General features: G+C 41.3%; 1 protein-coding gene across 1 annotated transcript in view; it reads right to left on the bottom strand.

Annotated features, from left to right (window-relative positions):
- Nucleotides 1–15,357, bottom strand: part of tmem33 (transmembrane protein 33) — a 45,420-nt gene extending 30,063 nt beyond the window's left edge. The window contains exons 1-3 of the mRNA XM_043692168.2: nt 15,200–15,357; nt 9,249–9,302; nt 644–738 (exon numbers count right to left, since the gene is read on the bottom strand). Coding sequence (XP_043548103.1) covers nt 644–738; nt 9,249–9,290 — 137 coding nt within the window. The 5' untranslated portion in view covers nt 9,291–9,302; nt 15,200–15,357. The remainder of the gene's footprint in view (nt 1–643; nt 739–9,248; nt 9,303–15,199) is intronic.
- Between the last annotated feature and the right edge of the window lie 1,092 nt (nt 15,358–16,449).

The following is a 16,449-nucleotide window of genomic DNA, read 5'->3' as shown; positions in this document are numbered from 1 at the left end:
AGGGAGGATGAAACTAGTGGTTAGGAAACAGTGGCGGCACAGAAAACAACAGTTTTGTTTTTCAACTATTTAATGCCGTGAAATTTCTCAACCTATCTTAAATGTCCTGGGCAATTTTATAGAGATGGACAGAGTATGGTCTTGGGAATTCAGTTCAGGGTCAAATAGACAAATAGGAGTTTAAAAAGATAAAAGTTCAAAAATATATGGATCAGACGCTGAATTATTCACAAAGAGCAGATAAGATGTTCTTGGATGATATCAGTAATGTAGCATTGTCAGTTGAACAATGAACTGAGATTCTTAGCTTTGAAAAGACCATCAAGAGCAATGTTTCACCAGATATGAAATTTTCTAAATCTGACATAATCACTGTCTAAGTGCACAACTAGCAACAGTGAGAGATTTGTTTCAAGGCAATAGCATAACCAGAGGTTGAGATGAAATTCTGTGCTTAGGGGAGAAAGTTTGGCATAATTTAACAAAATCACCTCAATCCCAAAATGTACTCATGCTTAACAATAAGTGCATTGAGAACATACAAATCTAGAGATGCATAACAGTGTTTTTAATTTTCCTTAGGGAAACCTTATTTTTGCCTTCAGTGTTAATAGCAACTCAACATGTAATAAAACATACATACCCCATGAAAGGAAATATAAAGAGGATGGAACAGTACACTGTGAAGAGTCGAGAAAGCCACATTGCAGCCTCTAATTTGTTAGCCATCATGAATTGCTGAAACACACAATACAGATTCATAAATGAATTATAGACCATCAATAGTATCTTCACAATGCCAAAATTTTGGTGATATTTATTTACCCAAATGAACAACAAAAACAAGATAGCATACAGGTGGTCAAGATTCATAAACCAATCGCTATCATCTGAAAACAGCTCTGAATTAGTATCTAAGCAGCTCAATGATGTCTATTCTCAGAATTAAGAAAATATCCACAGCTGTCAAAATCAAACTTCAACTAGTTTCAAGTACCGCCTACAAATTTGGATCAAATCATATTCCTACTCAGAACTGCAGAAAACATACCCTGGAGGAACATACACAAACCCTGGAGGAATTTAGCAGATTCAGCATGTGTGGAGAGACAAACAAACAGAGTTAATCTTTCAAGTCTTCTATGAGTCTTCTTTGGAGGTTCTGTGTTTGCTTAAGATTTCCAGCATCTGTAATATTTTGCCTAACCCTATAAATTAGACATATTATTCATTAGAATATGAAGTGTTGCAAATCCCAAATAGTAAAAATAAGTGAAAAAGGTTCAATGTCACCTATAAAGGCAACAAATGATTAATATTTCATGCTTATATTTAATCAGGACTGATCCATATAATAATCTCCTTATAAATAAAAAGATAGGTTAAGATTTACTCAGATACAAGCCTTTTCTGCAAGGAACAACTTAAATTTACATAACAGCTTTAGTGAAATTACAAAAATCTAACATGTATCGCCTTGAATTCAGAAGCTGAAGGGCTGATTTGATCCAAGTTTTTAATATATTATATATGCCACCATAGTCCAAACAGACTGTAGGCTGCTCCCTCATTAGATAGAGACTGACTGGCGGTTGTTTAACATAAGGGACACCTGGGGTGAAGCAAGATCTTGAGAAGAAGAGTCTGTTATGGTAACCCATACCAATGCACAAATCAAACAAGTGCTGTTGGCATCACTTTGCATTAAAAAAAAACACAACCATCCAGTGAACTGAGCTAACTGGCCCCAATTATTTATCTTATCTATACCTCTGTAGAGACTTTTTTTTAAAAGGAATCCAGGTGCACAGGACAAAGTCCAAATATTGGAGCCAGAACCTCAGGAGTGAAGTTAGGGAATAATTCTTTGCTTAAAAACCACTCAAATCTTGAATTTGTTCAGCATTTGATAGATTTTTACTAGTCAAAGATATGAGAAGTACATGGAACAAAAACAGATATATGGAGCTATGTCACAGATCTGCCATAATTAAGGGGCTAAATAATCTACCCTTGTTCCTATTTTCCTAAGGCATTTTTATGAGCTTGTTGTTTCTTGTTTTAGAAATCAAACACGAACATGAATGGAATCTAGTTCTACTCCATCCTGACATAAGAAGTTATCTGAGTAACTCTATCAACAGCATGTAGGAACAGTTACAAATCATACAAAAAAAAATCAGCTTTGAAAGCATACAACTATCCCTCAACAAATTAGTTTAGCCAAACAAACAGCTACATAAGACGACTTTCCCAAGATCTAATGGAAATTAAAACTTTCTACATTATTCAGTTGAAACTAGTTTCAGGTTATAAATGCAAAGCATCCATAAGCTACAAATGTTTTTTTACCTTAAAAGTAAAATTCCATGATGAGGAGTGGGGTTAACTGGACTGCTCTTCAGAAAACTGGCAATGGACTCAGAGATTCAAATGGCCACCTCCTATGCCATAATGACTCCAGTACTGGTTTGTCTAGTGCTATATTTTAGGATTGCCAACAGACTTTGACCATATTATTTTCAGTACAACTCTTTGACTGGAATTCTTGCTAAAATAGCACAATGTTAAAATCACACTCAAATAGCTAGAATGGCAAATAGCAAAAATAGCCAACAGGCAGCAGATACATTGTAATACGACAATCAGCATGTGCCCTCCAAGCTACTCATCATCCTCAATTGGAAATATATCACTGTTCATCAGTCAAAATCCAGGAATTCACTCCATGAAGACATTGGCGTTCAACCTTCAGCACAGAACTACAGTGGTTCAAGGAGACAGCTCATCATTACCTTCTCAAACCTAACTCTGTATGGACAATAAATGCTAGTCCGCCAGCGATGCCCACGTGCCACAAGTGAAATTTTAAAAACTACTGTCCTTGTCCTTATAGATGACAGCAGTCATGGGTTCGGAGTGAGCTGTCTAAAGATCTTTGGTGAATTTCTGCAATGCACATTGTAGATATTACACGCTACTGCTATTGAGTGTTGGTATGGAGGGAGCGAATGTTTGCTGATATAGTAGCAATCAAGCCAGCTACTTCATCATGAATTATGTTGAACGTCTATGAATTTTATTGGAGCTGAATTCATTCAGACAAGTGACAGTCTCCATCATACTCCTGACTTGTGCATGTAGACGGTGGACAAACTTTGCAAAGTCAGGTGGTGAATTACTCACCACAATATTCCTAGCCTCTAATCTGCTCTTGTAGCTACTGTATTTAAAGAGTTGCGTCAGTTCATTTTCTGGTCAACGATATGTGGAAAGTGGGGGATTCAGTGATGGCAACACCACTGACTATCAAAGAGCAGTGCTTAACATGTCTCTTATTGGAAGTGGTCATTGCCTGGCATTTGTGTGTAATGTATGTTATTTGTGACTTGTCAGCCCAAGCCTGGCCAAGGTCTAGGTCTTGCTGCATTTGGACACGGACTACTTCAGCATGAGCGAGAAAGTCAGCTAGTTCCTAATGTAGGTAGGGAGCACAGAAAAATTTTCACTTGTACGCCTGCTGAAATAACCATAATGTGGTGTTTTGCAAAGAACAGAAGGAATGCTGGTAACATTTTCAAAAGTTAAAAACTCACAATTAACTAGAGTGAAGTTCAAAGCGAAAGGTCACATTCGTTCTGCAAGTATGTTAAAATCTTCCTAAATTTCTTCTCTATGTTTACTACCTATCAATTTTGGTGTCATCTGAAAATTTTCAAACTTTGATTCTTATATCCAAATCTGTGAACGGTGAACAGTGGTCCCAGTTCTGATGCTTCTGAAACACCATTCTCACACCAATCTGGACAAGAATAGCAAACACATAACTAAAATATCTGCCTAATCAGAAAGACAAAATATAATTATTTGAACCAAAGAAAAAATTCCTAAGGATAATTAGATTTGAATAATGTGCTAGCGAATTATCTTAATTTCAGAGTAGAAGACAATCCTGCAGAGAGAGTGCCTTACAATACTGAAAAAGTTTCTGCTTATTCTCAAACAAGCCGCATACTGAAACTAGACAATTGATCACGATCATAACCCAGTTACCATATCCATCCTCAGTGTGGACTTTAAGGATGCGAATATAAATATGTGGAAGTCAGAATGTGATTTGGATTCTCATTAGTTATATAATTCCTTCACTCAGCTCAATTTTGTATACTTGCAAAGAATGTTTGGGATAGGTACTTGAACATGTAAGCGAAAATTCAAATTTAGATTGCATGTGAAATGTTCATACTTGAGTTGGAGGATTTTCTAATGACAGGGATGTTCTGAAAAAAGTGTGATTGAAAAACTATTAAAGTAAATGCAGATCCAATCACAAGAATTGCAGATCCTACAGAAAGATTTTATACAATATGCAAAAACGATGCCTGCGGCATTGTGTACAGGTAGTTCAGACCTGTATTGGTTTAAATTGATTAATCTGCACAAGGGTTAGAAATATGATGAGATTACTCACTCATTAGTCTTTTGGGTGAGGAATTAGATGTAATTAGTAACGAATTGATCAAATGAAGTGCCTGAATAAATTAATTAGTTAAATAAATGTTGACTTGCGGGAAAGTAATAAACTAAAAGAGAAGCAGAAATCAAATCTCCCAAAGGAATGAATTGCCAAAATTTTTTCTATCAATAAGTTTAAATATGGATTTAAAGTAATGGGAAGTAGAAAAGAAGGAAATCAAATGGGGAATTGAGTGAAATCAATTAACTAAAATTACTGCTTTCAGATGGGGTGAGGAATTCACTGAACTTCTGTGAATTAACATTTTAGCTGGAGTGAGAATTTAAATGAAATAAAGCATTTATTAAATGAAATGACATTTGCTGCTTTGCCTAAGGTAAATTTTAACAGTAAAAAAGTTCAGGTTCATGAATTGAAGTAAATCAAATAAATTGGAGCAATGAAACAGGTTGGAAATAAAAGATCTCTCATAGAAGAGCAGAAACTTATGAACAAATTCCGAATTAAATAAAATCAGGAACGGAGAAGAACAGTGAACTGAGTTAGAGGAGTAAAGTGGGCTGGAGACACTTTGCTACCCACAACTTTCTTGTGGACAACCACAATGATAAACTGGTTCTAATGAAAATGTGGGTCAGAGGTGGCAATGAAGCCTCTTCACCTTTTTTTAAAACCACTTGTCTCACCTGAACCAATGTCAAGGCAATATTATCCTCATCATCAAATTTATCAGATCTAACCCCCCCCCACTTACCTTTTCACACCACTTCATTTTGTTACATTGTAATCCTCATACTTTTCCCCTATCCCAAACTCAGAGCTAATGCTTTCTCATCCAATCTCTGTATTCAGCAATGTCAAACCACAGTCTCAATTTACTTTGCTTTCTTGCAATTTTGTTGGCCCTCCTATTTCTTCCCTGATCCCCTGCACCCATATAAAACTCTCATTCATAACCGCATGTCCAAATTTACAATTTCATGTTAAATTTCTAATCCAATTATCTCAGTAGCATACATAGTTATCTTCAACTATGTCCTTGCATCTTTCACTCAAAGCATCCTAATCCTTTTCCAACATCACTTCCTTTATCAACTTCAGAAGATTCTGCACTGGTCATTTACAATGACATTTGCAAAAATCCAATTGCTTAGACTCTGGCATTCCACTTGTCACCCTGCTAACCTATTCCCTCACATTCAGTTTTGATAGTCTTGTTTTCAGTAAACTTTAGCCATCTTCTACCATAGTTTTTCTGCCTTGTTGGACACCAGCTCTGCTTAAGCCCAACAGGCAGACCTGAACATTTGACATTGATGACTTAGCCATTTGTCATCGGACTGACCAGATCAACTTGTGCAATACAAATGCTCCACCATGGGTCTCGTGGTAAGACTCTCCTTCGCCCACCACTGCTCGAATGAAAGTCACCCTCTTTTGTGCTCTCTCACCTCCACCAATGCTCCCTCTTCAGGCCCACCTCACCAATGCAGCCACTGCAGATGCCACTGGGTCCGTACTGGGCCAAACCTGCCTGCGCCTCCATGAAACTGCGCTGAATGCAAACGCTGCCAGAAACCCAAATGCACCGAGTCAGTATTAGAACCACCATGTCAATGCAGAAGCTGCCAGAACCCAATCTCACCTCTGACACTGCTGCCAGGAGTCCATGCTGGACTTGCTCTTTCAAGATGATGGTGGTGGAGCTGAGGAGTTGAGTCTCGGGCAAGAGTACTCCCATTGGCTCTCTTTTTCTTCTTTGCATTTTTGCTTTTTCTTTCTTTCCCCACTTTGTTTTCTTTAGAGAATGGAGAGTGATGGGTGATGGAGGAGGCATCTGACGAAAGTGGCAGCAATGCCAGGACAAGCTGGACATGGCTCTACTGCATACTAGGGTCTCCTGTCAAGCAAAGAGCAGGTTCTGGGCTAAAGCCCTAGCCTGGACCCGTAGGTTGGGCCACAACTAGGTCCGTAGCTAGGCCCAGGCGTGTGGAAAAGCGGAAACGTGGACAAAAGGGACTGACAGTGGATTGGTGACAGTGTCTAGAGGAGCATCAGGTGGGGAACAGAAGGCTTCTCCTTGCCCAGCAATGAGATGGCTTCCAGCAACCTGGCATGATGGTCTTCTTTGGCAGAGATTTCCAGTTGGGCATGGCATTCTCACCCTGGAATAGCAGTCTTATCCTGCTGCGTCTAGGGGGATTCCGTTATTCCTTAATTGGCTTTCCCTAAGCTCAGGTGCCATTAACTGAAACTGATGAACATTGTCCTAATCTTACTTTTGTTTATTAAGAATGACTTCTGTTAGTAGTGTAGGCATCGTGGTATGGTGACTAATAAAACTTTTCACTGCATTTTTCATGTGAAAGTACACTTGTCAATAAATTTCTATTCTATTTGCTTGCTGCCACCAATGCGGCAATAAGATCAGAAACAGGATCAATAAGAGCTTTAGATAAACTAGTAAACCGATTATTGGAATTGTATTGCAAGCTTGGCTTTTGCAGGTAAAGTACACAGTAAGCAGCAAGGCCAATGTTCACTGGAAATGGTGCGTATACATAACCAAACAATGATATGTGCAGACTGACAGCTTTGGGAGATGTATGTCTCTGCCTACAACTTCAAGCATTAATTTTACATGCAATGCAGAAATCAAGTCCATTTGTGCTGATGATAAACACAAAACTTCAGATCACATTTGCACCACTACTGAAATCTCTGAGGTGTGCCCTGTTAAAAAAAAAAGTAGACCAAGAAGTGGGATAGTTACGAGAAATACAGGGAAAGTGTTATATGAAAACGTATGTCATTTTGAAAACCCTTACCGATCATTTATGAGGAATTGGTCAGAGTGTTCTCCATCAAGAGGGTTGCACAGGCATTTATGGTGCTGTTAATGGCCTAGACATCAGTATTGTAAGTGATCAATTAAATTAACTAATTTCTCAAGGTAAAGGTATGCTAGGTACAATGAATAATAACACTATAGAACTTAAGGAATGCCAACACTATAAAATTATTGTTTATTCCTATCCCATTTACACAACTGGACAAGCCACATGCAGTTTTGAGTCCAGAGATAATGGAACAGTTAATTGTACTTTCAAAATTTCAAGTAGAGGAAAACTGTATCATAGTATCATTAAAAGAGTATCATTATCATAATTTGTCCCATCACTGATTCAACAGTTTGCGTTCACCCTCAAATGCCCATACACTTATGAACAATGAAATTGGAGAAATCTACAACCTTTGATGTGACCGATTCAGCTAGAGCAATGGTTATGTCTTAATGACAAAAATATGAGGTCCATATTGCCTAAAAAGGGAACATCTAGAAGAATTACTTCAGACTTTGAGAAAGGTACACAGGTTACATTTTAAGGCTTGGCAGAATAGCCAGAGAATTAAGACAGATATTAAAAACATTCTTGGTGGATGACGTTTGAAATTGGAACTAATGCACACTCAGATGCATGGGTTCATATTATTTCATATCTTGTTGTAGCCTTGTCAAGGAATGATAATCTTAAAATGGCAATGAGTGAAGCATAATGCATGCTCACTACTCCACTTGTTTTGGTCATGTTTATTTCTTTGTGCATGTTTAATATGCTTATGATTTATTTACTGATCATTATTCTGTACTTCATTGATTTGTAGTTTGCACGTACCTGTACCGCATAATGAAATGGTACATTTAAAATTGGGCATGGTGCAATTCAACTTGGTTATGAACCGATGAGGTAGGAAATGGCCATTTAGTAATGTTTGCTCAGATTAAAAATAACAAACAAGGAGGAGGCGGTTGTGATGTTATAGATTTCATAACTGTTCATGGACCGAATGAATCAACAAAAGTTAAATTATTACACCCAGTAATAACTGTGCCTGGAATAAACTGTTAAGGAACAAAGACAAGCTGTTATACAGAGACTCAATCAATTTGTCATGTCTTGGCAAGATTACATAAACTGCTTTGACACGTGCTTGATAAACTGGATGCTTTATTGCCACAAGGACAACTGATTGCCCTGCAAAAGACTTTAAGGAGTTAACTACAGGAAAGCTGTGACTTGGAAGAGTCTTTGAATAAATAAATTACTTTTGGTAAGGAAGATAGCTGCAGTCTTACAGTAACTCAGATGAAGGACTCTAAAGAAGTTATCAATATATCACCTCAGAGACAGAAGGACAAAAATCTGTATAAGAATCCAACACCAGAACAATTCAACAGCAGAACTTCAAAGAACAACACACAGAGGGTCCTAACCCTGAAAAGTTTTAGAGACAGATCACTGTTGGTTGATGTCCTGGTCAGATTCCACCATTAATTCGGTAATAGCTAAGTTGAATCACAAGTTTATACTTGCTTACTTGAGGGTCTTTTTTTTGCTACATGATTGTTTCAATGCTTGATAGTCTGGGAGATTTCTTAATAAGTAGCTGAATTAAAGGTAACTTGTGACAATTTACTTACATCGCCATAACTTACAGGAACATAACTGCAGTTTCTTTTTTAATATTCTGGTTGCAATGCAGAGTGAAAATCAAATGGCCTCCATTAATTAAAAAGAGGAAACTATTACTAGATATAGTTTAGATGCTTTAAGTAAGGGAAAATGAGAAGATAAAACTTAGCAGATGGAAAGCATTTAGTTTGCTCAAACTACAGCACAGAAAAGGATTTATGAAGGATCAAACAATTTACCAAATTATGGCTGTAATAATAATCAGTCACCAACTGAGAGCATTTTGCTGTACTCACCAAGATACCACCCTGAGGGCCATTTTGAGTTGCATCAGCCATAGTTGAATAGTGCTGGAAGAAAAGTAAAATTTTCATTAGATGCAACATAAACTCTGAAATAAAAAACACTTTAACGGGCCATTCATCTCATTGTCATCTGTAAGAAAACAGAAACGCAAAATGGTTATACCATTTTCCTACACAACTGCCAAAGCACTCCTATTACAAGAAAAAGCTGTACATAATTATCTGATCTTCAGACATGGACTGTTTACTCTGATAGGTAAGCTTTTTGCAAGTAAGAACATTTAATTCAAATTACTGAATCATTGTAAAATCTTAATTTGGCATTTAAAATTTGAGCTGAAAATGTGTTGCTGGAAAAGCGCAGCAGGTCAGGCAGCATCCAGGGAACAGGAGAATCAACGTTTCGGGCATAAGCCCTTCTTCTCCTGAAGAAGGGCTTATGACCGAAACGTCGATTCTCCTGTTCCCTGGATGCTGCCTGACCTGCTGCGCTTTTCCAGCAACACATTTTCAGCTCTGATCTCCAGCATCTGCAGACCTCACTTTCTCCATTTAAAATTTGAAACAAGGATCTAAAGTTAGGCATGATACATTACACTCCTGTTGCAAAATTAATGCGACTGAATAGTATAAGCAGATATTTCTGTTACTTGATTTCACCTTGCTGTTTAGGGGAGGAGTTGAAGGAGAATCACCATTTTACAACTTTGTTTGAAATTCAAAATAATTTGTTCCCTAGGGAAATGAAGCTACAGTGTTTACAGTTCAAAATGAAAGCTGCTTTTTGTTTTATTCCTTAGTGGTTGACAAGCAAGTTACAATGTGCCAACTGAATATTCCTAAAGGAATTCCCCTGGTCATGTACTATTCATAGCATACAGTTTAATGGAACAAAATAGATTTTACAGTTTAACCACTGAAAGGGAAAATTGTGTCAGAGCATCAGGGTAATGACTTTTCAAATTTTTTTTTTTCAAAGGTGCTTAGCTATATCTTAAGTGAAGTTTAGTCAATCATGCTTCACAAAATCCATGTCACTTGCTCCTGCCAAATCTCTTTTACATATGATGCACTGGAAATTCTGTAAACATAACTTAGTGGGCGGCACGGTGGCACAGTGGTTAGCACTGCTGCCTCACAGCGCCTGAGACCCGGGTTCAATTCCCGCCTCAGGCGACTGACTGTGTGGAGTTTGCACGTTCTCCCCGTGTCTGCGTGGGTTTCCTCCGGGTGCTCCGGTTTCCTCCCACAGTCCAAAAGATGTGCAGGGTCAGGTGAATTGGCCATGCTAAATTGCCCGTAGTGTTAGGTAAGGGGTAAATGTAGGGGTATGGGTGGGTTTCACTTCGGCGGGTCGGTGTGGACTTGTTGGGCCGAAGGGCCTGTTTCTACACTGTAATGTAATCTAATCTTAACCCACATTATTGACTGTTTCTCCAGAAATTTCAAAATAAGATTGGAATAATTTGATTTTGTATTGTGGAGATGGCATTATATTTGTTTATCCGTAGGCACCAGTCTTTCTTTTTAAAAAAATTCAATACACTGTCACTAAAGTAAGGTCCAGTTTTGATCTGTTTTCCTTTCATTGTGAAATGAATATTGCAGGGTGCACTGTGAAAGTATGCTTTTAAAAGAAACTTTAAACACTACACTTTCATGTAAGTAGTATGTACACTCCCAAATGTGATCAATGTCTACAGGACAATAACATACTCCACAGATAAAAGTAACAAACAGCATCACGCATGGCAATAATTATACTGGGCATCAATTTCAAAAAAAACTTTTGATGAGCAAACTTCTGATCATCCCTCAATCATGTCTCATTTCTCAATGCTGTCTTTCACTCGAGCTGAAAAGAAACAGGTGCAGCATTGAGGATGTACAACATAGTTCAAACCTATAAAGTGTCCATTCTAGACCTCCCTCTCACCCAGCTTCCACCTCTTACTCTAATACCAAGGAAATACCAAATAAAATTATTTAAAAGAAGAGAATACAAAAGTAGGGAAGTGCTGTTGCAACTATACAAGGTATGAGTGAAACCGCTTCTGGAGTACGCTCTCCCTGCGTCTGTGTGGGTTTTCTCTGGCGGTCTGGTTTCGTCCCACAGTCCAAAGATGTGCAGGTTAGGTGCATTGGCCATGCTAAATTGCCCCATAGTGTCCAGGATGTGTAAGCTAGGTTAATGCATTAGCCATGGTTAATACAGGGTTTAGGGGATAGGGTGGGACAGTGGGTTTGGGTCTGTGGAATTGAGAAGAGTAAGACATCTATTTCAGGTATACAAGATGCTAAAGGGGATTGACAAAATTGTTGCAGAAAGGCTGCCTCGCCTTATGTAGCAATCTGGAATGAGAGGTCATAGTTTTAGATTAGATTCCCGACAGTATGGAAACAGGCCCTTTGGCCCAACTGACCCTTCGAACAGCAACCCACCCGGCGCATTTAACACGATGGGCAATTTAGCATGGCCAATTCACCTGACCAGCACATCTTTGTATTGTGGGAGGAAACTGGAGCACCTGGAGGGGACATGGGGAGAATGTGCAAATTCCACACAGTCACCCGAGGTGGGAATCTAACCCGGGTCCCTGGCACTGTGAGGCAGCAGTGCTAACCACTGAGCCACTGTGCCGCCCAGTGGTTAGGTTAAAATGTTCCAAATTTAAAAGGGTGAGGAGAAATTGCTTATCACTAAGGGTCCTGAATCTGTGGAATTCATTATCCCCAAATGCAGTGGATTGCCAGGACATTGTGTAAATTTAAGGAAGAGATCAACAAATGTTTAATTAGTAATGGGTGAATTGTTATGGAGAACAAGCAGGAAAGTGGAATTGAGGCCAAGGTGAATCAGCCATGATTTATCAAATGTCAGAGCAGTTTCAAGGGGCAAAATTGCCTAATTCTGCTCCTATTTTTTATGTTCCAAGTCAGATACAAAATTCAGGAGGGCACAGCTCAGCACAGAGTCCCAAATTAGCATTTTTCTTGCTTCTTTTGATATTTATTCTTATTACCTCATATTACTCAGTACAAACTAAGTGTCACGTTAAGCTATAGAATAGTTCAGTTATGTTGAGTCTTGGGTTGATTATTATTGTCATCCCATCTCTGACACATCCCTCCCCTTCCTGGACCTCTCCATCTCCATTAGTGACGACCAACTTGACACTGACATTTTTTACAAACCCACCAACTCCCACAGCTACCTGGATTACACCTCTTCCCACCCTATCTCTTGCAAAAATGCCATCCCGTATTCCCAATTCCTCCGCCGTATCTGCTCCCAGGAGGACCAGTTCCACCATAGAACACACCAGATGGCCTCCTTCTTTAGAGACCGCAATTTCCCTTCCCACGTGGTTAAAGATGCCCTCCAACGCATCTCGTCCACATCCCGCACCTCCGCCCTCAGACCCCACCCCTCCAACAGTAACAAGGACAGAACGCCCCTGGTGCTCACCTTCCACCCTACAAACCTTCGCATAAACCAAATCATCTGCCGACATTTCCGCCACCTCCAAAAAGACCCCACCACCAGGGATATATTTCTCTCCCCACCCCTTTCCGCCTTCCGCAAAGACCGTTCCCTCCGTGACTACCTGGTCAGGTCCACGCCTCCCTACGACCCACCCTCCTATCCTGGCACTTACCCCTGCCACTGCAGGAACTGTAAAACCTGTGCCCACACCTCCTCCCTCACCTCTATCCAAGGCCCTAAAGGAGCCTTCCACATCCATCAAAGTTTTACCTGCACATCCACTAATATCTTTTATTGTATCCGTTGCTCCCGATGCTGTCTCCTCTACATTGGGGAGACTGGGCGCCTCCTAGCAGAGCGCTTTAGGGAACATCTCCGAGACACCCGCACCAATTAACCAAACCGCCCCGTGGCCCAACATTTCTACTCCCCCTCCCACTCTGCCGAGGACATGGAGGTCCAGGGCCTCCTTCACCGCCGCTCCCTCACCACCAGACACCTGGCGGAAGAACGTCTCATCTTCCGCCTCGGAACACTTCAACCCCAGGGCATCAATGTGGACCTCAACAGCTTCCTCATATCCCCTTCCCCCACCTCATCCTAGTTTCAAACTTCCAGCTCAGCACTGTCCCCTTGACTTGTCCGACCTGCCTTGCTCCTTTTCCACCTATCCACTCCAACCTCTCCTCCCTGACCTATCACCTTCATCTCCTCCCCCACTCACCCATTGTACTCTATGCTACTCTCTGCCCACCCCCACCCTCCCCTAGCTTATCTCTACATGCTTCAGGCTCACTGCCTTTATTCCTGATGAAGGGCTTTTGCCCGAAACGTCGATTTTGCTGCTCGTTGGATGCTGCCTGAATTGCTGTGTTCTTCCAGCACCACTGATCCAGAATCTAGTTTCCAGCATCTGCAGTTATTGTTTTTACCTCTATTATTGTGTGGAGGTCCACTCCAAGCCAAATACCATCCTGATTTGGAACTGTACTGCCATTCCTTCACAGTCACAGAGTCATAATCTCGAAACTCCCTTCCTAAAGCATTACTAGTGTACCTCCCCAAAATTACAGCAGCTTGCCACCATCTTCTTGAGGGATTTGCAATAAATACTGAAACCGACATCCCATGAAAAAACAGAACATTTCAATATTAATGAACAATTTTACTTCTGCTATTCTCTTCAAATTATTTTCCATCTCAGTTGAATATGAAAAAGTACATCAGATGTAACAAATTTCACTTCTAAGAAATGAAGTTAACTGATGGATGAAATTTCATAATTCAGAAATAATAGGTCAAATCAAGCAACTTTTCTCACAATGCAAAATGATTTAGCTCATGATGGCATTTGGGTGTGCAATTTTATCCACATCTTTGCATGGGAATTTAGTTTATTTCTGAGGTGTAAAATTTTCCAAAGTGTGTTCTGTTTAAAATTTCACAAGCAATTATATTAATGCCAACTAAGGTAGAGAACTAAGGCATTGTCATAATCACAGCACAAAACTGAGGGCCTCTTAAGAGGCTAACTCTTCATCCATCATACTGTGGTTACAGCATAAAACAGCTATTTTGCCCACCATGGCTGTACTGCTTGTGCAAAAGTAACTCAACTAGTCCCTGTTATTCTCTTTAGGCCCTGGCATTTTTTTCCCCTGTTTCTACGTGTTTGTCTTTTTGAAAGCCAATTAAAATGTGCCTCTACCAGCCAAAACATTCCACATCCTAACTTATTACTTCACTAACTTTTACCTCGTAACATTTAAAATTCTCCTGAAGGTCACCTGAACTGATTTATCAGCCCGAAGCTTTCTGTGTTCCCTCTGCCCATGATCCTGAAGGAAAATCTATATCCCGGCTCCTCTCATCTTCCTCCAGGACAGCCCCAATCTCTCTTTTCCTGAGATGACAGCCACTCTTGGCAGATCACAAAACTCCTCAGGGATCGCGGCCCTCCCTCCGCCACCCTCAGAAATTCGGGCCCCCCCAGCGCCATCACTCTCAGGGATCACGGTCACCCTCCCCATCCCACCCAGCAATCACTTCCAAAGCCTCCCCCACAGGGATCACAAGAATGCCCTTCGCCATCCCCACAGGGATCACGGCATTCCCCCCTCCCATTACGCTCAGGGATCCCGACCCCGACTCCGACCCCGACCCCGACCCCGACCCCTCAGGGATCACGGCTCCCTACCCCGTATCACCCTCAAGGCTCACAGGAGGGGTTCCCCCCCCCCCCATCACCCTCAGAGATCACGGATTCTCCCCCCCCCCCATCACCCTCAGAGATCACGGATTCTCCCTCCCCCTCCCGATCAGGGATCACGGGCCCTTCCGATGATCCCGGACCGGCCTGTCCCTGTCCCTGTCCCTGCCCCCACTCCGCCACCCGGGCTCTAGAACGTTCCATACAATGACGAGGCGTTACTCCCAGCAACACACCCGCTCCCACCTGTAAGTCTCCCGGCCGCAGACGGTAATTGTCTGATGGGTGAGGACCGAGGGTCCAATGCCAACAAGATGAAGACAATCCGGCGACGGGCACACGGACACGGTCGCTCTCACCGCCCGTAGACCCCGGCTTCCAGTTTACAAGCGGCTTTAGTCCAAATCTCGCGAGCCTCACTAAATCCGCGCATGCGCTCCTGGTGTGCGGGGGGTTGGTGAACTTTGTGGATAGGCGCTCCCGGTGTGAGGGGTGGTGAACCTTGTGCGCAGGCGCTCCTGGTGTGTGAGGGGTGGTAAACCTTGTGCGCAGGCGCTCCTGGTGTGTGAGGGGTGGTAAACCTTGTGCGCAGGCGCTGCCTGGTGTTGTGAGGGTGATGAACCTTGTGCGCAGTCGTAATGGCAATCGCTGCTCTGTCTCTCGAGGAGAGCGCTCCTGGCGAGATGCTGGTGTGTGGGCGTCCTATTCCCAGCGTTGAGCAACGGTGCACTGCTGGGAAAGTTTTCAACAAAAAAGTAAAACACCGGCTAGGTTTGAAAAAATACAACATTTAGATTGGCGTGGAAAGGAATGTGACAGTTGTTTCAGGGGTGGGATTGGGGAGTTGAAATCAAGGGATATGTTACGGCCAAGTAATGAGCGTTAGAATAACACTCAAAACCAAACATTGCTTGAGAAATTCAGCAGGCCTGACAGCATCTGTGAAGAGCGAATGAGTCTTTGTCCTTCTTCAGATCTGATAGGAGCTAGGGGGAAAAAACCCAGCAAGCTAAGCTGATGGCAGGTGTTTCTGGAAAGGAGTGAGCAAGAAGCTGTCGAGGGAGCCCAGAGAGAGCGAGAAAGAGTCTACAAAGGGATAGTCGATGGTAAGTTGAGAGTTGATAGTAAATTGTTCGTGTCCAAAAGAAAGCGAATCATATACAGATGCTGTAGGTTGATGTGCAAAATTATTCCTGGCCGCGTTTAGTGATTTTTCCAAGTTCTGTGAAGAAGTGCTGAATAGGCTGGCACTTTTTTCTTTGACGTATACAAGACTGGCTCTAATTTATAGAGATTTATATTAAGAGGGGCATAGATAAAGTGAATAGCCAGGGTAGGGGAATCCAAAACTAGAGTGCATAGGTTTAAGGTGAGAGGAGAGGATTAAAAGGGATCTGAACAAAGAGATTTTGGGAGCAGGTTCATCGTTCCTTGAAAGTGGAGTAACAGGTAGATAAGATAGTGAAGAAGGCAAGCATGCTGTGAGGCATGATACA

This window comes from Chiloscyllium plagiosum, unplaced genomic scaffold, assembly GCF_037043375.1.
Source record: "Chiloscyllium plagiosum isolate Xiang-an unplaced genomic scaffold, Cpla_swu_hap1 HiC_scaffold_1, whole genome shotgun sequence".
In the NCBI taxonomy this organism is placed as follows: domain Eukaryota; kingdom Metazoa; phylum Chordata; class Chondrichthyes; order Orectolobiformes; family Hemiscylliidae; genus Chiloscyllium; species Chiloscyllium plagiosum.
The sequence above is the reverse complement of the archived record's forward strand: the minus strand, read 5'-3'. Positions and strand labels throughout refer to the sequence as shown.